Here is a 24,216-nt window from a genome sequence, read left to right on the forward strand (position 1 = left end):
TTTTTTTCTGAAATGACCTATGTGGAAATGTACAAGATGAAGGGGTCTGCAGCGCTTCCCCCGGGGCAGTGTACACACTCCTTATACCCTGCAGGCGTCACCTTATTGGCAAATGTCGGCTGCAGATTGATGTGAACCGATGGAAACTCCATGTTCCAGATGACATGAGCCCCGAACGTCTGTAGGAGGAGGAGGGAGGACGAGACACGTCTGATGGAGATATCAGGGCTGAGAAAAGGCAGTGTCACCACGTGTCCACCCACTGTGGGGTCTCCTGTGGGGAGAAGACTGAGGTTACACCCGGGACACACAGAAGATGGGGGCTACACCCAGGGCACACAGAAGACGGAGGTTACACCCGGGGCACACAGAAGACGAGGGCTACACCCAGGGCACACAGAAGACGGAGGTTACACCCGGGGCACACAGAAGACGAGGGCTACACCCAGGGCACACAGAAGACGAGGGCTACTCCCGGGGCACACAGAAGACGAGGGCTACACCCGGAACACACAGAAGACGAGGGCTACACACAGGGCACACAGAAGATGGAGGCTACACCCAGGGCACACAGAAGACGGAGGTTACACCCAGGGCACACAGAAGACGAGGGCTACACCCAGGGCACACAGAAGACGAGGGCTACACCCGGGACACACAGAAGACGAGGGCTACACCCGGGGCACACAGAAGACGAGGGCTACACCCGGAACACACAGAAGACGAGGGCTACACCCGGAACACACAGAAGACGAGGGCTACACCCGGGGCACACAGAAGATGGGGGCTACACCCAGGGCACACAGAAGACGAGGGCTACACCCAGGGCACACAGAAGACGAGGGCTACACCCGGAACACACAGAAGACGAGGGCTACACCCGGGACACACAGAAGATGGGGGCTACACCCGGGGCACACAGAAGACGAGGGCTACACCCGCAACACACAGAAGACGAGGGCTACACCCGGGGCACACAGAAGATGGGGGCTACACCCAGGGCACACAGAAGACGAGGGCTAAACCCAGGGCACACAGAAGACGAGGGCTACTCCCGGGATACACAGAAGACGAGGGCTACACCCAGGGCACACAGAAAATGGGGGCTACACCCGGGACACACAGAAGACGAGGGCTACACCCAGGGCACACAGAAGACGAGGGCTACTCCCGGGACACACAGAAGATGGGGGCTACACCCGGGACACACAGAAGACGAGGGCTACACCCAGGGCACACAGAAGATGGGAGCTACACCCGGGACACACAGAAGACGAGGGCTACACCCGGGACACACAGAAGACGAGGGCTACTCCCGGGACACACAGAAGACGAGGGCTACTCCCCGGACACACAGAAGACGAGGGCTACACCCAGGGCACACAGAAGACGAGGGCTACTCCCGGGACACACAGAAGATGGGGGCTACACCCGGAACACACAGAAGATGAGGGCTACACCCGGGACACACAGAAGACGAGGGCTACACCCGGAACACACAGAAGACGAGGGCTACACCCGGAACACACAGAAGACGAGGGCTACTCCCGGAACACACAGAAGACGAGGGCTACTCCCGGGACACACAGAAGACGAGGGCTACTCCCGGAACACACAGAAGACGAGGGCTACTCCCGGAACACACAGAAGACGAGGGCTACTCCCGGAACACACAGAAGACGAGGGCTACTCCCGGAACACACAGAAGACGAGGGCTACTCCCGGGACACACAGAAGACGAGGGCTACTCCCGGGACACACAGAAGATGGGGGCTACACCCGGAACACACAGAAGACGAAGGCTACACCCAGGGCACACAGAAGACGAGGGCTACTCCCGGGACCCACAGAAGACGAGGGCTACACCCGGAACACACAGAAGACGAGGGCTACTCCGGGGACACACAGAAGATGGGGGCTACACCCAGGGCACACAGAAGACGAGGGCTACACCCAGGGCACACAGAAGACGAGGGCTACTCCCGGGACACACAGAAGATGGGGGCTACACCCGGAACACACAGAAGACGAGGGCTACACCCAGGGCACACAGAAGACGAGGGCTACACCCAGGGCACACAGAAGACGAGGGCTACTCCCAGGGCACACAGAAGACGAGGGCTACTCCCGGGGCACACATAAGATGGGGGCTACACCCGGGGCACACCGAAGACGAGAGCTACACCCGAGTTTTACGATACTGGCGTAGCACTGCTGTAAACCAGTGGCCAAAGAAGCACGAGCAGGAACAGCAAGCTCTTATAGATGTACTTGGATATAGCAAAGGAGTTGTAGGAAACAATCCGTAGATAGGTGAGAACAGTCTGGGTAAGACAGTCCTGGAGTTGGAGACTGGAAATAGGCTAACAGCTAGACAGAATACTCAAGAAATGAGTGAGAGATCAATGTGGCTTTAAGTAGGCCCAAACAGGAACCAAGATGGATTCCACAGGTTCACAATCTGCCATCTTAGTAAAGTGCAATTGCAGAACACAACACAACACAGCCTCCAGTGGTAAGGAGTGGGATTGCAGCACAATTATTAAGATGAACAATAGCAGCCACTAGAGGTCAAAATGTAGAACGGCAACAGGAATTCTGACATCAGAACACACAGAAGACGGAGGCTACACCCGGAACACACAAAAGATGGGGGTTATGTAGGGGGTCAGCCTCTGTCAGGAACTGAATTGCACTCAGACTTTGAGAAGATGTTCCCCTCAGATTTGTGTGCACTTGGACTAGTCCTTCCCCCCCCCCCCCTGCAGCTTGCTTTGTGCTGGTTTGAGCAAGAAGCAGGAAGTGTCTGTTCGGGAAGTAAAGAGATAGACTCGTGCCTGTGTCAGGATGTGAGGACAATAAGTGTGTCCCAACACTGAGAGACTGGTAAATTAACTATTGGCTTTGTCAGGATTCCACAGAGACGACACCAGGGAGATCACACATAATCTCACCGTTGCGATCCCTCTGTCAGGATTTCGTCAGGGATTCACGAGCACACGATCCCAACTACTCACTACGCCGCTATCGACAAGCGAGCAGAAAGCATATGGCGTCACACCTCTGGATTCCAATGCATGGAATATGTGTATACACCCCGTATGGTTCTGCCAGCTTCACGATAGCCCAATTAATATTATTCGCTGCAACCACCGGCCAAGTTTGAATTATAATATTGGACTGGCCGGACGTCTGCTTTCTGGTAACATATATGGCTTCAGGGTAGGGAGCAATTACAGAGCAAAAGAAACAGGACTATAAAAATGTATATTTAATCCAAAAGGGAGGCAGTGTTATGAAAAATATACAAGATTTTACAAAAGAGGACAATACAATACATACGAAGTTACACAAATAAAACAGGATTAAAGAAGAGACTTACTATACGTTCACAGAGACGACTCAATAAAGCTGGAGGGGAGCTCTCCTATGACCGTTCAGTGAACACGATCCGTTGCATATAATAAATATATACTCTCGTAATAAATATGGATCAATCTTCAGTTGACTCTTTTATGCCAGGGGGGAGACCGGCCCACACACCCCTGTGATGACATCATGTGGGTTTGGGCTCCATCCTTCATGTTTTTATTAAAATATCTAACTTCCGTGATAACTTATCCCTGGTTGCTCGCAGAAGCTTGCAAGCGACGCCATATTTTCCGGTATGAATTTACCTTTCCGTAGAGACCAAGCTTGGTGTATCTGCGATCCGTTATTCTGGTACTTTTGCATTACCACTCCCCGGAGGGGCTCACAGCTAAGGAAAAATAAGCATATTGTTCCTTGGCTGACCCTGCCACTAAAAAATATAGGTCCCGTTATTATCGGACGAATGGCACTTTAGTTATTCCATATTTCATATCTGAGCTGAAAATCCTGCCGTTTGCAGCTGGGAAATTGTCTTAATTATTGTGAGTGCATTTGATCTTAACGAGCTGCGTCCTCCTCTCTGTGAGGAAAACACACTTGTCTGCTAAATGGGTATGTAGCACCTCTATATGTGCTAGCATCTGTCTAAGACACTTCTGCTGTGGGTGTTAATTTGCATTGGAGCCACTTTAGATTGTCATCTCTTCTCTTGTGACAAATACTATAGGGGAGGCGTGAGAGGGGCTTCAGGGGGAGAAATAATTGTTAATATTTTCTTAATACTTCCATGACAGGCTTCAAGTGAGAAGATTGAGCCGCCGTATGACATTGGTCAGTCCGAGTTGATACCTAGTTATGCCCCTCTGGTCCCTCCTTGCACCGCAACACAGAGGTTCCACCACCCGGATCCGTAACAGTTTGCACGGGCCATGGAACCCGGTGGCCCCCAGGCCCCTTCGCTTGCTGACCTGTACCAGGAGGTTTCTCGTCAGAGATCCCAACAGGAAACCATCCTGACATACCTCTATGAGAGAGAGGGGATTCCCTGGTGTCCGATCTTCCGGCTTTCCTCACTGCCTTCCAGAGGGTCTTCGATGAACCCGGACTAAGGATTTCTACTGCCTTGCTCCGTCTCCGCAAAGGGAGTCTCACCGTGGGCCAGTATGCCATACGGTTCCGTACCCTCGCTTCTGAGATTGCCTGGGACAACGAGGCCCTGGTGTCCACCTTCTGGGAGGGTCTTTCCGGTCAGATTAAGGACGAGTTAGCTGGCCCGGACATTCCTACCACCCTGGATGACCTGGTGTCACTAGCTACCTGGATTAACATCCGTTTCCTAGAACGTGCTAAGGAGACTACCCGGGAGAGAAGATTTCCTCGTCTTGCTCCTGTTTTCCAGAAACCGTCTTCCCAACCAGCAACTCCCCGGTCATGCTCGCCCGAACCTATGCAGATCGACCAGACCAAGATGGTCAAGTCTCGCCAAGAAACACGCCGAGCCGAGGGGAGCTGTTTCTACTGTGGTAGTAAGGAGCACCTGATCCGTTCCTGTCCGGTGAAGCAGGGAAACTCCAGTGTCTAGGACCGCTCGGAGAGGTCGTCCTAGGCAAGAGTAAATCCTCTCCGTTCTTGACTTTGTCCATCTCTATCTCCTGTGGAGAGAACCGCTTCTTTGAAACCGCACATCTGGATTCCGGAGCCGCTGGGAATCTCATTTCCCAGTCCCTTGTAGAGAAGTATTAGATTCCCACCAAACCTCTGGCTGAACCATTGGCAGTCGCTTCCGTGGATGGAAGACTCCTTACGGTGACCATCTTGCTCGTCACAGAGCCCGTAACCCTGCAGGTGGGAATGCTGCACTCAGAGAGGATCTCCTTCCATGTCCTTTTCAGACTCTCTCACCCACTTTTGCTAGGTCTACCCTGGCTACAGAGACATGAACCCGTTCTGAGTTGGCAATCCGGTGAGGTGCTCCGTTGGGGGCAGAATTGCCATGAGACCTGCCTGGTTCCGGTTTGCCCGGCTTGACCTCCATCGACTCCGGCTAATTTACCTGGTCTACCGGCACCTTACTGGTCCTATGCTGATGTCTTCGACAAGAAGGAGGCAGAGACACTGCCACCTCATAGGCCATATGATTGTCCTATCGACCTGGCACCCGGTGCCACTCCACCGCTTGGGCGTATTTACCCGTTGTCATTGGCCGAAACCCGGGCCATGTCGGAGTACATCGAAGAAAATCTGGCTAGGGGATTCATCCGGAAATCTTCCTCCCCAGCTGGAGCAGGATTCTTCTTCGTAAAAAAGAAAGACGGTTCACTATGCCCCGGTATCGATTATAGAGGACTCAACCAAATTACTATCAAAAACAAATACCACCTGCCGCTCATTTCTGAGCTGTTCGACCGCCTTAAAGGTGCGAAGATCTTCACCAAGCTCGATCTTCTTGGGGTGTATAACTTGGTCCAGATCCGCCAAGGAGACGAGTGGAAGACAGCATTCAATACCCGGGACGGTCACTATGAATACCGTGTGATGCCCTTCGGTCTCTGTAATGCTCCAGACGTCTTCCAAGAATTAGTTAACGACATCTTCCGTGACCTCTTATATTCTTGCATGGTGGTGTACCTGGACGACATCTTGGTCTTCTCTCCGGACCTTCCCACACACCGGAGGGATGTTCGTCAGGTCCTGCTTAGGCTCAGACAGAATCACCTATATGCAAAATTTGAGAAATGCCTCTTCGAGCAGACCTCTTTTCCGTTCCTGGGCTATATTATCTCTAAGGCAGGTTTACGGATGGACCCTGAGAAGGTCTCTGCCATCTTAAAGTGGCCCTGTCCGGAGGGGTTGAAGGCGATTCAGCGATTCCTGGGCTTCGCCAACTATTACCGTCTCTTCATCCCACATTTCTCTTCCCGGACTGCTCCCATCTCTGTGCTCACCCGAAAGAGAGCAAATCCTAAGGAATGGCAGTCCGAAGCAGAGGAGGCCTTCCTCTCCTTTAAACAAGCCTTCTCTTCTGCCCCCGTCCTGCACAGTCGGGATAGCAACAAACAGTTCTTTCTGGAGGTTGATGCTTCCTCTTCTGGAGCCGGAGCGGTGCTCACCCAGAAATCTCCTTCCGGGAGAATGGTAACCTGCGGCTTCTTCTCCAGGCTCTTCTCCTCATCTGAGTGCAACTACTCCATAGGAGACCAAGAACTGCTAGCCATCAAATTGGCGCTGGAGGAGTGGCGTTACCTGCTTGAAGGGGCTCTATACCCAGTGATCATCTATACTGACCACAAAAACTTGGCATATCTACAGAATGCCCAAAAACTCAATCCGCGCCAGGCCCGGTGGTCTTTGTTCTTCGCCCGCTTCAACTTTACCCTACATTACCGCCCGGTGGACAAGAACGTTAAAGCCGACGCCTTGTCCCGATCCTTCCTGTCTTCTGAACAAGAGGAGGAGCCTATGCATATCATCGATCCCTCCAAAGTGATGAATGTGGCCCCCTTGGACCTGTCTCGTTTCCCACCCGGTAAGACGTTTGTAGTGGTTCCGGATCATAAGAAGGTTCTTCACTGGGGTCATTCATCCAAACTAGCCGGCCATGCTGGCCAGAAGAAGACCTTCCTGCTCATTACCCGGCATTACTGGTGGCCTTCCCTGCGCAAGGATGTGGTAGACTTCGTCACGGCCTGTTCGTCCTGTGCCCGCAACAAGGTTCCCAGACATCTTCCAGCCGGCCGTCTCCTGCCTCTTCCCGTGCCTGCTGCCCCGTGGCAACACATTGCTATGGACTTTATTACTGATCTCCCTGTTTCTGCTGGTTGTATGGTCATTTGGGTGGTCGCTGACCGCTTTTCTAAAATGACCCACTTCATCCCTCTGCCTGGTCTCCCATCTGCATCTGTGCTGGCTAAGGACTTCATCCATCACATCTTTCGTCTCCACGGCCAACCCCTCCACATTGTGTCTGATCGGGGGGTCCAGGTCAGTTTGCGCTTCTGGAGAGCTACATGTAAGCTGCTGGATGTCACCCAGGATTTCTCCTCTGCTCACCATCCACAGTCCAATGGCCAAGTGGAACGTATCAACCAGATCCTTACCAGCTTCCTCCGGCACTCCGTCAACGCTCACCATACCGATTGGGTGGAGCTCCTACCATGGGCCGAGTTCTCCTATAACAACCATGAGAGCGAATATTTTTCCAAGTCCCCGTTGTTACGGACCCGGGTGGTGGAACCTCTGTGCTGCGGTGCAAGGAGGGACCAGAGGGGCGTAACTAGGTATCAACTCGGACCGACCAAGGGCGTACGGCGGCTCAATCGACTCCGTGACCAGGGAAGGACCGAGCAGAGGGACCAGGTGCTACTCTGGGGACGACCTTGTATGAGAGCAGGTGACTCCCACGGGTCAGAAGGCAGGGACTGACCGGTACAGCAGATGAGCACGGCAGGCAGGCTGACGGGTGGTCCGGGTAGACGGACTGGCAGACACGGCAGGTAACAAGCAGGAGCCTCCAGGTAAGTGGGCTGGCAGGCACAGCAGGTAACAGGCAGGTGCTTCCAGGTAAGCAGGCAGGCAAGGCCCATAGACAGACTGGCGGACTGGACTGTAGACAGACTGTCGGGCTGGAGAGTAGACAAGCTGGCGGACAGGACTGGTAGTCAGGCTGGCGGACTGGACTTGTAGTTAGGCTGGCGGACTAGACTGGTAGTCAGGCTGGCAGACAGGACTGGTAGGCTGGCAGACAGGACTGGTAGTCAGGCTGGCGGGCTGGACTGGTAGTCAGGCTGGCAGCGGGACCTGAGGGCTGAAGCAGAGCTTAACACACAAAGCTACAACCTTGCACGGGCACCTCCATTTTGGAGGAGGTGCCTTTTATATCAGAGGTCCTCCAGCCATTGGCCAGTGACTCCTTAGGACGGCACGCGCAGCCCCTAAGCACAGTGCCCGGGAAGCTGCGTGCGCCGGCAGCAGCAGAAGCAGGAGGACGCCAGGCGGGGAGTGCGGCAGTAAGAGGGACGGTGTCTCTGCCTGTCAGGGGGCAGAGACGCCGATACTACACCCGTTCTTTGTGGTCTACGGTCAACATCCCCGGATTCTGTTTCCCGTCTCCGCTTCAGTGGACAACCCTGCCGCGGAGTCTCTGGTCAGCGAATTTTCCACTATTTGGGAGGACACTAGATTTGCACTTCTTCAATCCTCTGAGCGGATGAAGAAGCATGCTGATAAGAGACGTCTGGATCCACCTCAATTCCGTCCAAGAGACAAGGTTTGGCTCTCCTCCAAACATGTTCTTCTCAAAATACCCTCCTACAAGTTGGGTCCTCGGTTCATCGGTCCATTTGAAGTCCTCAAACAAATCAACCCAGTAGCCTACAAGTTAAAACTCCCGGCCACCGTACGGATTCCCAACTCCTTCCACGTATCTCTCCTCAAACCAGTTGTGCTTAATTCTTTTTCCGACAATCCAGGTACCTCCCCAGCTCCAGTCTCCGCTGAGGACATCTATGAGGTAGAGAACATTCTGGCCACCAAGAGGGTAAGAGGAAAAACCTTTTTTTCTGGTGGATTGGAAGGGGTTTGGCAGAGGAGAGAACTTGGGAACCCAGGGAGAACATTCACACCCCGCTTCTCCTTAAAAAATTTCTTTCAGGCCTAAAAAAGAGGGGGCGTAAAGGAGGGGGGGTACTGTAGTATCAGCGTCTCTGCCCCCTGACAGGCAGAGATGCCATCCCTCTTACCGCCGCGCTCCCCGCCCGGCATCCTCTGCCGCTCCTGCTACTGCTGCTGCCGGCGCGCGCCATCCTAAGAAGTCCCCGGCCAATGGCCGGAGGACCTCTGATATAAAAGGCACCTCCTCCAAAATGCAGGTGCCCGTGCAAGGTTGTAGCTTTGTGTGTTAAACTTTGCTTCAGCCCTCAGGTCCCGCTGCCAGCCTGACTACCAGTCCAGCCCGCCAGCCTGACTACAAGTCCAGTCCACCAGCCTGACTACAAGTCCAGCCCGCCAGCCTGACTACCAGTCCAGTACGCCAGCCTGACTACCAGTCCAGTCCGCCAGCCTGACTACCAGTCCTGTCCGCCAGCTTGTCTACTCTCCAGCCCGACAGTCTGTCTACAGTCCAGTCCGCCAGTCTGTCTATGGGCCTTGCCCACCTGCTTACCTGGAAGCACCTGCCTGTTACCTGCCGTGCCTGCCAGCCTGCTTACCTGGAAGCACCTGCCTGTTACCTGCCGTGCCTACCAGCCAGCCTACCTGGAGGCTCCTGCTTGTTACCTGCCGTTTCTGCCAGTCCGTCTATCCAGATCACCCGTCAGCCTGCCTGCCGTGCTCGTCTGCTGTACCGGTCAGTCCCTGCCTTCTGACCCGTGGGAGTCACCTGCTCTCATACAAGGTCTGGCCCAGAGTAGCACCTGGTCCCTCTGCTCGGTCCTTCCCTGGTCACGGAGTCGATTGAGCCGCCTTACGACCTTGGTTAGTCCGAGTTGATTCCTAGTTATGCCCCTCTGTTCCCTCCTTGCACCGCAGCACAGAGGTTCCATCACCCGGATCCATAACACAACTCTTTCCTTATGCCACGGTGCTGCAGTAAAGGGGCACTATCTTCTCCCTTGAAGCCAATAGTTCATTTACCATTCTCTCAGTGTTAGGACACACTTATTGTCCTGTCTCCCTGACACAGGCATGAGTCTCGCTTCACTTCCCGAACAGACAATTCCTGCTTCTTGCTCAAACCAACACACAGCAAACTGCAGGGGGAAAAGGACTAGTCCAAGTGCACACAAATCAGAAGGGAGCATCGTCTCTCAAAGTCAGTGCAATTCAGTTCCTGGCTGGGGCTGACCCCCTAGAGTTACACCCGGGACACACAAAAGATGGGGGTTTCAACCGGGACACACAGAGGTCGGGGGTTACACTCAGAGCACACAGAGAACGGGAATTAAACCTGGGGCACACAGAGGTTGGGGGTTACACCCGGGACACAGAGGACAGGGGTTATACATTCACAAAGGACACAGATGATGATGTGCATATGCCATGATGCACATGTGTCCCCAAAAGTACCTGATGCTCGGAGTCTGACTGATGTTTTGTGGACGGTTATAGTGACGGCTTGGAGACAGCCAACAGACCCCCGACTGCTGCAGCCCTCGTTCTCTGTGGAGATGAGCAGTTTTCCATCGACATAATCCTGCGGGAAGAGAGTGGGAAGCGGAAGAACACGGGAGTAGAGATGAGCGAACCCGAACTGTAAATGTCCGGTGCTGAACTCCGAACACAGACTTCTCCTGGTAGTCCATTTTACAGGGCACAGACACGTGGGACGGGAGAGAGGAATTTTCGAACCAGAACTTCCATGGGTCCGCTCATCCCTACATGGGAGGGTGCATGTGACTGGACACCTACACAACCAGACACGTATGAGAGTTCTCACCTGAACCAGGACGTATTCACACGAGCCAAGGAAGGTAAACCTCCTGCGATCGAATGTCGCATAGTGCAAATCTCCCACCACCGAGCACTCAGCTGCACACCGGTCCTGAGTGCACCGCCAACGTCCACCCCCGCACGTGCTGTAGAGAGGAAGACAAGACAATCAGCACAGACCCTGTTGGCGTGGCGTTTGGAGAGGTCTGGTGTGGACGGAAGGGAGGGCTCACCATTGGTTACACCTCTGCTTGATGACCTCCCCCGCGGAATATCGCTGTCTGCGGTGGTAACACGGACATTCCTCTTTCCGGACACAATGCCCATCCTCCAGGTAAAGGCCTGACGGACACTCACAGCCACTGACACACTCATCCCGGCACTGACCATCCTCATAGTTCCCTACCGAGGTGCAGCTGGCGGGACAGGCGGACACACAGTCTGAGTACTGCTTACCCATCAGACATCGCTTTTCTGGAAGAGAGAAAACCATAGGATGTCATAGATAATCTAGAGGGGCATCACCCCATCACCATCAACACTACTCAAAAAGCATCACAAAATAAGGCATTTACCAACACCCGGACACAATACTAATGCCCTGCTGGATGCAGCAGCCCCAGGATAAAGGATGAGGCAGAACAGGGTATATACTGATGTACTACAGGATACAGCCCAGAATAAATGAGGAGGCAGCATAGGGTATATACTGATGTGCTACAGGATATAGCCCAGGATAAATGAGGGGGCAGCACAGGGTATATACTGATGTATACAGGATACAGCCCAAGATAAAGGATGAGGCAGCATAGGGTATATACTGATGTACTACAGGATACAGCCCTGTGTCAGAAAAATATTAAGAAAAATATTAAGAATTTCTCCCTCCCAGACTCCTCTTCATCCCCCCTCCCCTATAGTATTTGTCAGAGGAGAAGAGCTGACAATCTACCATCTGTCTGTATGCAAATTAACACACACATGAGAAGTGCCTTGTAAGCAAATGCTAGCACAAAGGGTGCTATCAATCCAATTAAAATGCGAGGGTAGTTTTCACTGACGCAGGCCTGCGATAATTTACACCTGGGTGAGGAGGAAAGCTTGTTTAGGCTTCAAATACACTCGCAATAACCAGAACAATTTCCAGCTGCAATATGTAGCCGGGCCAGCACCAATACAGAATATGGAATATCTCAAGTTCCATACGTCCGATAATAACGGGACCTATATTTTTAGTTGCAGGGTCAGCTAAGGAACAATATGCTTATTTTTCCGTAGCTGCAAGCCCCTCTGAGGAGTGGTAACGCAAAAGTAACAAAATAGCAGACCACAACTACATCATGTGTGGTCTCTAAAGAAAGGCAAATTCATAATGGAAATTATGGTGTAGTTTGCAAGCTTCTGCGATCAACAAGCGATAAGTTATCCCAGAAGTTAGCGATTTTAATAAAAATGTGATGGCTGGAGCCCAGCCCACATGATGTCAGCACAAGGGGTGTGTGGGCCGGCCTCCCGCTTCAGCATAAAAGACCCCACTGAGGATGGATCAATACTCATTGCCGGTAGTATATATTTCATATAGCAAGGGGTCACATTCGATAACGGTCAAATTGGAGTGCCTCCCCTCCATCTATACTGAATCGTCTCAGCGATCTTTATAGTAAGTCTTCTTTAATTCTGTTTATTTTGTGTAACTGTATATTTTGAACTGTAAATGTCCCCTTTCTGAAATCCTTGTATAATAATACGTCCCCACTGCTCCCAGTACAGATCCCGGCGGTCCCCACTGCTGACTATGTCCCATTTAGAGAACGTACCATTTATGACGAGCCTTTGTTTCCTATCATTTAGCCAATTCCTCATCCATCTACATATAGTTTCCCCCAGTCCTGACTTCTGTAGCTTCAGTATAAGGCTGTTATGTGGTACAGGATCAAAGTTCAGATAAATCACATCAGCTGCATCCACCATCCAGATCTGCACTCACCTCCTCATAGACCCGACATGTTGTCAGACACAACTTATTTTTCATGAACCCATGCTGAATATCATTTATTATATTATTCTCTGCACTATATAACTCTGCAGGTCACCTCGTATGATGTCCTCAAAAACTTTGCACACTACCAATGTCAGACTTACTACAAAGTAGTTAACTGGATCCACCTTCTTACCTTTCTTAAATATCGGTACCACATCAGCTATCCTCCAATCCTGTGGCACTACCCCTGTTATAAAGAGAGTCTAACAATATGAGATACAGCGGTCTGTCAATTATTGAGCTCAGCTCCCTCAGTATCCGTGGATGAATACCATCTGGGCATTTGTCAATGTTTAATTTACCCAGACGCAGGCGTACATCCCACGTCCAACCCTCTAAAGAGTCATGAAGGGACGTTGTGTGGGTTTAACTTAGGAGCTAATAAAAGACAAATGCAACTTTTGGGCGTCGTCAGTACTTGAAGGCACAGTTCACTGTGGGTGCTGTCCCTGTCCATTTTCCCCGGAGTGCTTCCCTCCATAAATCTGAAACCATTGCTGTGATGACAGATTTAGTAAGTTTCCTTGGTTTATCCTTTTATATTATGTAACTGTATATTCTGTATTGTTTTGTTCCCTTTGTAAAATCTTTTGTATATTTTTTTATTAACACTGCCTATTATTCTGGATTATTAATATAAAATGTAATAGCTCTGTTCCTCTTGTTTGGTAAACCGCACCCTAAAGCCATAAGCTACCAGAATCAGAACCAGGCTTCCAGTCAGCCTGTATAAAACCCAACTGGTGGTAGAAGCTAATAATCTTTCTTGGGTTTTTGTGGCGTTAGCAGTGATAATATGGGGTATATACATATATTCCATGCGTTGGAATTGGAGGTTTATATACCATACGTTCACTGCTAGTGCTCCAATAAAAGGTCTATTAGTGAAAACAGTCTGCGGCCTCCTCTGTTGATTGGTCAATTGTGTAATTGTCCTGACAATAGGAGGCAGCAGAGAGCTGTTTGTGACTGTCAGGGAAATATTGAGGAATATTGAAAGTCTGTCATAGATATTCACCATTTCTCCCTCATTCCCCCTTTGCCCAGCACAAAGCCCCAATTAACACAGCCATGAGTAAGAGCTTACACAAACAAATGGCAGCCAAGAGGTGCCACCAAGCTACTTAGAATGCGAGCATCTTGTCCCTGAAAGACGCAGGGGGTAATTAGTGGCAGGATTGCAATAATTTGCGTGTAACTGTTGGAGCTTGTTTCCCGAGCTTCAAAAGTAAAACTCCAGACACTTCGACTCCGATATGAAATGTGGAATAACTGAAGTTCCATAATTCTGATGATAACGGGACCCATATTTTTAGGGGAAGGACCAGCTAGGCATGATAAGGATATTTTTCTGGTGCTGAAAAAACGTTAGATAGAGCTGTAGCGCAAAATCACCAGGATAGCAGACTGCACTATGCGATGTGTGGTCTCTAAATGAAGGTAAAATCATAATAGAAAATATTATATCAATTTTGAGCTTCTGGGATCAACACGCGATGAATTATCCCAAAAAACAGGTTTTTAATACAAATCTGAAGGGTGGAGCCCAGCCCCTGTGATGTCATTACAGGGGGGGGGGTCTCTCCCTTCAGCATGAAATAGTTTGTTGAGACTGAAGCCGTTTCTTTGCCTGGGAGTATATGTCTATCATAGCGGAGGACCCTGTTCGATAACAGTTTAAACGGAGCATTTCCCCTTCATCTATATTGAATCGCCTCCGTGATCGTGTAGCGTAAGTTTCTTCTTTTATTCTGTTTACTTTATGTAACTGCTTATGTATTTTAATGTCTTCTTTGTAACATCCTTGTATATATTTTTCCTAAACACTGCCTCCCTTTTGGAGTAAATATAAAATTTAATAGCTCTGGTTCTTTTGTCCTGTAATCGTTCCCTTCCCCGAAGCCATATACGCTACCAAAACGCAGGCGTCCAGCTATGCCTGTATTATATTTCAAACTCGGCCGGGGGTGGCATAGAATAATAATAATTGGGCTATCGTGAAGCTGACAGTGACCGTACGGAGGGTGTAAACACGGATTCCATGCTTTGGAACCCAGAGGTGTGACGCCATATGCTCACTGGTCGCTTGCCGATACCCACGTGGCGAGTAGTCAGGATCGTGTGCTCGCGACTCTGGACGAAATACTGACAGCATGACGGCAAAGGTGAGATATTGCGTGATCTTCCTGAGGTCGTCGCTGTGGTGATCACTGACAAATTGGTGGCAGCGGTGGGATATTACAGAACATCAGTGGCTGGATTAAGCAATCATTTCTGTCACTGAAAACTTGCACGGTTCATACGAGAATTCTATGCTGAGATTTAAGAAATCAAACTCAGTGTTTTAATATTTCTGTATCTGGGACATTACTGTATGTGTAGCAGTTGCATCCCCCCTTCTCTTGTTTTTCTGTCCTATCTTTTATTTGGCAATGATGGCTACACGTGGAGAGCCCTGGTATCACCAGCAGACGAAGCCCACTCTCACTGCCCTCTGTGAGCTGAGGCAGATTGACCCCATGGCAAAAAACAAGGCCCAGATGATTGCTGAACTGTTGCAAGGTGCCACAGAGCCCGTCTGACAGCAGAGCCCTGATGATGGGGAGGCCAGCCAAGGCCCGGATGGCACTGCTGCAGGGGTCCCACCTGTGATTGCCAGCCATACCCGCAGCAGGATAGTGTGGACCAGCATCTGCAGATGGGCTTGGAGCAGTTCACCGCAGACGATCATGACGGACGACTGCAGCTGATCCTGAAATTCCAGGAGCGAGAGGCTGAGAGAGCTGAGTGCCAGGACCAAGCTGACCGAGAGGAGTGCCAGGCCAAAGCTGACCGAGCGGAGCGCCAGACCAAAGCTGACCGACAGGCTGCTGAGCAGCAGCGACAGTACCAGCTGGAGCTAGCCCGGATTCAGAAGGAGTCATCTTCCACACAGCCCTGTGAGTCCAACTGTGTCAACTGCTTATAACCCCGTCCTGAGACTTTTTCTGTAATGGAAAAGGATGGGGACTTGGACATATTTCTGTGAGGCTTTGAAAAGGTCTGCAGGCAGTATCAGCTGCCCACGGACCAGTGGGCCAGGTACTTAACTCCAGGGCTCCGAGGAAAAGCTCTGGAGGTGTTTGCTTCCCTCCCTCGAAAACAAGATGGAGACTACGAGGCCGTCAAGCAGGCCCTGATAAGAAAGTTCCTGCTGACTCCGGAGGTTTACCGGAAAAGTTCAGAGCCCTCCAACGTGGACCACATGACACATACAGTGATGTGGTAGACGGGCTCAGAACCAACTTTGAGCAGTGGATCCAAGGACTGTCAGTCACCACCTTCGAGGACATGAAGGATCTGATCGTGAAGGACCAGTTTCTTCATCTTTGCCCAGTGGAAGTGCGACAGTTTGTGCTGGACCGGGAGCCGAAGGAAGCGCCAAAGCAGCCCAGATCGCGGATACCTATGAGGCCAACCGCACACCAGAGGTGCGGAAGTCAGCCGCCGCCATCTTGAAAGGGGGTAAGTCTACAACCAACCCCAGTGTTTCAGCCAGCCGGCCCTCAGCAGGTTCTGCCCCATCTTCCAGCACCTGGACTGCATTTGACTCCCGTAAGTGCTATACTTGTGACCAAACGGGTCACATCAGCCTTGTCTGCCCAGAGAGGCAGAAGATGAACCCCACACCTGAGGACTCAGGGCCTACTGCAGCCATTCTTTTGTGTGTGGGGAGGTTGGCCGGGCCCAGGAGAACTTACAATCTGTTGCTGTGGGCAACACCGTCACTGTCGGCCTTAAGGATACTGGTGCAGAAAGTACCCTCATCCTCCCTGAGTTTGTGTTACCAGAGGAACTCATTCCTGGGAAGACCCTGACTGTCACCGAGTTTGGGGGTGTTCGCCGTCCTATACCGATGGCCCGAGTTTTCCTGGACTGGGGTGCGGGGAGGGGGTTAAGGGAAGTGGGGGTGTCTGAGAATTTTCCCCACTAATGTGCTATTGAGAACTGATCTGGGACGGTTGGTTGCCCGAAACATTCCTGACAACCCTCCCAGATCTGATATGTCACATAATGCCACTGTCAAAAATGTCAATGTGATGTATAATTAAAATGTGTGTTGTGGTAAAGGGGAACTCAGCAACCTCACCCCGCTGCTGAGGATCCATTAAAGCGAGCCAGCATAAGTGCTAGGGGCAAGGTGAGCAGGCACAGACACCAGGAAGCAGGTCGTCCTATGCAGGTGAGCAGTGTCACACCAGATAGTGGCAAGGTCAATGGTAGCTGCCCCATGATTAGGACGGCTCCAGAGGTGATGAGGAAGGATGGGGGGAAGCACGGAGATCATAAGGAAAGTGGTCCCGTGCCGACGACCAGTGTCACGACGGACTGTGACATGGCCGGTCATAGCTCCCCCCTAGAGAGCACAGTAAATGATGGCAGGAAGGGTAGGCCCCACAACCAGGCAAGGTAGGAGGAAGGCACCCATAGCCTGTCAGAGGTATGGGGAAAAAGTATCCCGAACCTGTCAGGGTGATCGGAAAGCTGGATCCCCAGCTTGTTGGATCAGCAGGAAGGGTGGGCCAGGAAGTGGGCTTAAAGGGGTGATTGGTAAATCACCCCTTACTCCACCTCAAAGAGGGGGAGATGTCAGAGAAATTTTGAAGAATAAGTCTGTCATAGATATTGACCATTTCTCCCTCATTCCCCCTTTGCCCAGCACAAAGCCCCAATTAACACAGCCATGAGTAAGAGCTTACACAAACAAATGGCAGCCAAGATGTGCCACCAAGCTACTTAGAATGCGAGCATCTTGTCCCTGAAAGACGCAGGGGGTAATTAGTGGCAGGATTGCAATAATTTACGTTTAACTGTTGGAGCTTGTTTCTCGAGCTTCAAAAAGAAATCTCCAGACACTTCGACTCTGATATGAAATATGGAATAACTGAAGTTCCATAATTCCGATGATAACGGGACACATTTTTAGGGGTAGGACCAGCTAGGGATGATAGGGATATTTTTCTGGCGCTGAAAAAAGGCTAGATAGAGCTGTAGCGCAAAATCACCAGGATAGCAGACTGCAACTATGCGATGTGTGGTCTCTAAATGAAGGTAAAATCATAATAGAAAATATTATATCACTTTTGGGCTTCTGGGATCAAAGCGCGATGAGTTATCCCAAAAAACAGGTTTTTAATACAAATCTGAAGGGTAGAGCTCAGCTCCTGTGATGTCATCACTGGGGTGTGGTCTCTCCCTTCAGCATAAAATAGTTTGTTGAGACTGAAGCCGTTTCTTTGCCCGGGAGTATATGTCTATCATAGCGGAGGACCCTGTTCGAAAACAGTTTAAACGGAGCGTCTCCCCTTCACCCATATTGAATCGTCGCAGCGATCTTTATAGAGTAAGTTGTCTTCTTTTATCTTGTTTATTTTGTGTAACTGCCTATGTATTTTTATGTCTCCTTTGTAACACCCTTGTATATATTTTTCCTAAACACTGCCGCCCTTTTGGATTAAATACAAAATTTAATAGTTCTGTTTCTTTTGTTCTGTAATCGTTCCCTTCCCCGAAGTCATACACGCTACCAAAACGCAGGCGTCCAGCCAGGCCGGCATTATATTTCAAACTCGGCCGGTGGTGGCAGAGAATAATAATAATTGGGCTATCGTGAAGCTGATAGTGACAGTACGGAGGGCGTAAACATGGATTCCATGCTTTGGAACCCAGAGGTGTGACGCCATACCCCCCACGTAGCGAGTAGTCTGGATCGTGTGCTTGCGATTCTAGACGAAATACTGACAGCGTGACGGCAACGGTCGTGATATTGCGTGATCTCCCCCGTGTCTTTGATGTGGTGATCCCTGACAGTGAAAAAAAGGTAACAGCGTGGTAGCTTAAGCGCGACCCCCCTGGTTGTGATCCTTAACACAGTGCATTAGTCTTGTCATGTTGGTGAGTACAGCCGCCTTATTTCTGTCATTTTTTTTACATTTTATGTGCTTTTTGGTGAGTGGCATCACCGTACTCACCACAGAAGTCAGGCCTGCGCCAGGAGATTGCAATCTTGTGCTGGGAACACTCCCGGGAGTAGCTGGTAAATGTTGGACACACGGTGGAAGTCCTGTTCTGGCCCTTGTGCTGGCAGTAGGTATACATACATGTGTCATAGAAGCTGCGGGGATCCACCTATTAATGAATGACAGAGAGCATCAGTACTGTCCAGACCAGAGAACAGTCAGCGGGACAGACATTAGGGCCGAGTAATGGCAGAATGACTCAGCCCAGCCCAGACCAGAAGCAATCAAAGTGACGGTGGGTTGCGCAGAGCTCCGTCAAAAATGGTAGAGTGCCAGTCATAGCCCAGACCAGTGTCAATAAGAATAGTAACGGCGGGCAGCCCAGAGATCCACCAGCAATGGCAGAGTGCCCAGCACAGCCCTGATGTGGCAATTAGAGTGACAGTGGGATGCCCAGAGATCCACCAGCTGTGGTCGAGTGCCTGGAAAGACCCAGACAGTAACTATCAGAGTGATGATGGGCAGCGCCGAGATCGACCAGTAATGGCAGAGTGCCTGGCACAGCCCAGACCACTGGCAATCAGAGTGATGGTGGGAAGCCCAGAGATCTTACCATTAGTGGCACAATCATCGTGGTGCACTACGCGGGCACCCTATATCTACTCCGACTACCTTACCTTGTGGTGACAGTGACTAAAGGGGGTAATTAAGAGCTTCCTGCAGACAGATTCTGCCTCTGCTCTGATGGCATCTCTTCCAGGAATTTCGCAGCTGTGACCGAACTCAGGAACATCAGAACATGTGTGCTGCTCCGGGCGGAAAGAGAGAAGTCAGGAGGCCTCAGTATAAGAACAACCCCCATCATTCACATAACGCCTCCAATCCAACACCCATCATATATATAACTCCTCCCATCCTCCGCTCATCCTGGAGGTCTGCATTTTCTGAACTCACCCTGCTGTGGATGTCTTGGATCTTCCAGGAGTTCCCAAACCCGGCAGCATTCAGAGACACGGCACCCCCGGCCATGGTGAAGTCATCTAGGAGACATTGTTAGTGAGGGTCCCAGTGCCCCCCCACCAGCCACACACAGGCCGCACAGATACCCACCTTCTGTGTTCTCATTGTAGGTCCCACACAGTCCACTGGTTCTGCCCTGGAGGTCGGAGTTCACCGTCACATAAATGTCGTGTCTGCCATCGAACTTCACCCTGATCCCCAGACCACTCTCTATGAAGACGAAGTCTCCGAGCCAGAGGATGCTGATACCTGATGTGAGAGGTCGTGGATGTTTACTGACCCCACAACCCTCATACCACCCCCAACAATAGACCAAGTCCAAAAAGGACATACCCCACTGTATTCATGACACTGAGTAGATGGCCAAACTCTGTTTCATTCAGAGAAGTGGCCACCGATGACCAAAGCAGAATCTATCAGCAGCAACAAGATCAATCAACACCGCTCAAGGCATCAAGTACTGTATGCTGACACATATACGATCCATCAACAGCAATAGGATCCATTACCAGATATTAGACACCAGTCATCAGTGTGGACACATGTTAAATATCAATTTTTCTTATTCATTTTTTACTCTCAATTCTGTACTGGATAGATTGCATTAGCCTCGTGGTAGCTTTTAGCTGACATGAAATGTTATTTCTGTATTTAGCTCAGGGTAAATGGTTAAGGCCATATATAGAAAAACAGGTGCTATGTGGGACGTATATAACCCCCGTGACACATCGGGGGGTCGCTTCACTCTTCACTCACTTCATTCTATGTGCAGCAGCTGAGATGTGTTCCTCTTGGATAAAGTCCTAACCCACGTGTTCCTATTCAGCAACGTGCTTGACACAGACAGATGCAGTCTACCATTCAGGAACCCAGGAAAAGATAAATGAACTTCAACTAATAAGCTAACTATGGACAAATTGACAATCTCTTTGTAACTACTTCACCTATTTTAAGTTTTGCTGCAATTATTCTTTTTAATGGACAATCCAAGAATAAGCCGCTACATTTTTTATAAGATTATCGTGATATGTTCTTTGGATTATCGCATCTGGTAAACGGTCCTATATAAATAAATATACAAAATTAGCATATTTAACATTTGGCGTGCCAGCCAGTCCTGTTTTTTGTGTTTTTATGTGGATTCCTTCTCCTTGTACACAAGAACAAAAAAGAAGCAAGACAAAAATATATCTCATACCCTACCATAATTATATATAAATGTAAAGCAAAATTGCATAATAAATATAGGGTACTTAGTGAACTATTTTTGATCAAAAAAAGTATACAAGCCGTCCCACCAGCGGCAAGGTGACCCTAAATTGGGACGGTACCTATACTGCCTATATTAAAAACCTTACTGTATATCAAAGTTGAAGTAATGCATATAAAAGGGTAGACAAATAGGACAGGGTCCCAACTCCAGACCACCTAGGCCCGTGGTAAGCTACATATACACCAATCAGCTCAACAAAGGGCATGCCACACCCTTAAATTGCACAGAATGCAAACAAGTCAAAAAACCAGACAATGTGAACTGAGGTCTAAGATGGCAGACATACAAGAAACAGAGGCATGTTCACACTAACAAAAAAGAAGCAAGACAAAAATATATCTCATACCCTACCATAATTATATATAAATGTAAAGCAAAATTGCATAATAAATATAGGGTACTTAGTGAACTATTTTTGATCAAAAAAAGTATACAAGCCGTCCCACCAGCGGCAAGGTGACCCTAAATTGGGACGGTACCTATACTGCCTTGTACACAAGGGAAGAGAGCTTTGATAAGAACTTGTCCAAGCGTCAGGAAATCCACCAAACTTCAAGTCACAAGAATCAGAAAGAACCTACAGATGAGTGAGGACTAAGAGACATACCAGTTGGATTGACAAGTATCAAAAGTACTACAAGTAACAGATGTACTACAAGTATCAGACGTGCTGAGACGGCATCCACAGTGCCTTCATCTGCCTCATTACAGGGAATCTTCCACCGGGGGTCTGAATCACATATTTCAGAGATTTACACGGAAACCCCGGTGTAAGCGCTCAGCGCAGAGCAAAGGATAAATGTGAGCCAAGCTATACTGCGATCTTTGGGAGGCACAAAGAACCATCGGGTATGTGACATTTTTTGATCACTTTGTCTTCCATTTTTTGGGAGGCAGAATGAACAAAATCCAGCAATTCAGGAATTGTTTTTTGGGTATTTTTATGCTGTGCCGCGTGTGGTAAAATTAATAAGGCAGATTTATTCATCGGGTCGGTGCAATTACAGCGGTACCACATTTATATCTTTTTTATGTTTTGGCGCTTTTACACAATAAAAACTATTTTATAGAAAAAATTATTATTTTGGCATCGCTTTATTCTGAGAGCTATAACTTTTTATTTTTCGGCTGATGGAGCTGTATGGCAGCTTGTTTTTTTGCAGGACAAGATGATGTTTTCAGCGGTACCATATTTATTTACAGGCGTCTTTTTGATTGCATTTTATTCCACTTTTTGTTTGGCGGTATGATGATAAAGCATAGTTTTTTGCCTTGTTTTTTACTCTTTTTTTTTTTACGGTGATCACGGAAGGGGTTAACTAGTGGGATATATTTATTGTATTAATATTTTTTCTTTATTTTGTGATTATTTTTTTTTTTATATTTTTACAATTTTTATTAAATGTTTTATTACTTTTCTACATTGTCCCAGGGTGGGACATCATTATCAAACTTTCAGATCGCTGATCTGATGCTCTGCAATGCATCTACACTGCAGAGCATCAGATCAGCGTCTGACAGGCAGGAAGGAGGCGCCTCAGCTCTTTCTCTCTGAGCAGGCACTGAGTGGCCACCTTCCTGCAGGACCCTGAAAGACCCCCCGGCCATCTTGGGACCGGGGGTCACCATGGAGACACACACTAATGACAGCGGCATCAGAGGGATTAAATGCCCACGACTGGTGCTAGCACTGATCGTGGGCGTTGCTGCGGGGTGTCAGCTCTCACACAGAGCTGACACCTGCATGTGATCGCGGCGGCGCTCAGCGTGAGCCCGCCCGATCACTGTGCCGTACATGAAGACTCAAACTTCAAGGTTAGATTTTAGAAAGGCAGATTTTAAGAGACTCAGAAAGAGAATAGGAGGGATCCAATGGCTGGATGTCCTTAAGGACAAAAATGTCCAGGAAGGATGGGAAATTTTTAAAAATGAGATTCTCAAAGCACAATCGTTAACAATCCCGAAAAGTAGGAAGAATGGGAAGCATTTAAGGAAACCAGGATGGATGAACACAGAACTTAAACACATGCTAAAAAGAAAGAAAGAAATGTTTATTAAATGGAAAGAGGGAGGCATATCTAAAGAAGATTATAATGCAGTCTGCAGATCCTGCAGGGCACGTATCAGGTTAGCTAAAGCTGACAATGAATTAAGGCTTGCAAGAGATGTCAAAAGCAATAAAAAAGGATTTTGGGGGTATGTCAAAAGTAAAAGAAAAGTCAAAGATGCTATAGGATTTTTACAGGATGAAAATGGAGAAATGGTAAGAGAGGATGTTGAGAAGGCCGAACTTTTTAATTCCTATTTTGCATCTGTTTTCTCTCAGAAAGAAAATGTAACATCAACTGATCTTCACTGTCCTTTTAAAGGAATAGAGGAATCAAAGTTATCTGTAAACAGAAAGATTGTGAGGGAATATTTAGCTAACATAAATGAGTTCAAGTCTCCAGGTCCAGATGAATTACACCCCAGAGTACTGAAGGAGATCGTAGAAGAAATTTTAGAACCACTCTCCATAATCTTTGAAAATTCTTGGAGAACAGGAGAAGTCCCAGAAGACTGGAGAAGAGCAAATGTTGTTCCTATCTTCAAAAAGGGGAAGAAGGTGGACCCAGGGAACTATAGGCCGGTGAGTCTGACTTGTATACCAGGAAAGATCTTTGAACAAATTATTAAACAACATGTATGTAAGTACATGGATAAGAATGAAGTGATTAACCAGAGTCAGCATGGGTTTGTAACTAAGAAGTCATGTCAGACTAACTTAATTTCCTTCTATGACAGAATCACTGACTGGGTGGATCAGGGAAATGCTGTAGATATAGTATATCTTGACTTCAGCAAAGCATTTGACAAAGTATCTCACACCATCCTTATTGAAAAAATGACCAAGTATGCAATGGACCAGGCAACTGTTAGGTGGATTCATAACTGGCTTAGTGATCGGACTCAAAGGGTGGTTGTAAATGGCTTCACATCCAGCTGGATGAATGTCTCAAGTGGGGTACCACAGGGCTCCGTCCTGGGACCTGTATTGTTCAACATCTTTATCAATGATTTAGATGAAGGAATTGAGGGTAAACTGA

At 49.1% G+C, this 24,216-nt stretch overlaps 1 protein-coding gene across 1 annotated transcript in view; it reads right to left on the reverse strand.

Moving 5' to 3' along the window:
* Positions 1-24,216, reverse strand: part of LOC141264134 (SCO-spondin-like) — a 282,869-nt gene that overhangs the window by 157,246 nt on the left and 101,407 nt on the right. The window contains exons 9-16 of the mRNA XM_073676444.1: positions 19,948-20,106; positions 19,792-19,877; positions 19,515-19,643; positions 18,850-19,006; positions 11,031-11,271; positions 10,805-10,943; positions 10,435-10,561; positions 102-274 (exon numbers count right to left, since the gene is read on the reverse strand). Of these exons, the coding sequence (XP_073532545.1) occupies positions 102-274; positions 10,435-10,561; positions 10,805-10,943; positions 11,031-11,271; positions 18,850-19,006; positions 19,515-19,643; positions 19,792-19,877; positions 19,948-20,106 (1,211 nt within the window). The remainder of the gene's footprint in view (positions 1-101; positions 275-10,434; positions 10,562-10,804; positions 10,944-11,030; positions 11,272-18,849; positions 19,007-19,514; positions 19,644-19,791; positions 19,878-19,947; positions 20,107-24,216) is intronic.

Source organism: Phyllobates terribilis, unplaced genomic scaffold (genome assembly GCF_046119375.1).
Source record: "Phyllobates terribilis strain yellow unplaced genomic scaffold, ASM4611937v1 Scaffold_4__5_contigs__length_816908805, whole genome shotgun sequence".
In the NCBI taxonomy this organism is placed as follows: Eukaryota; Metazoa; Chordata; class Amphibia; order Anura; family Dendrobatidae; genus Phyllobates; species Phyllobates terribilis.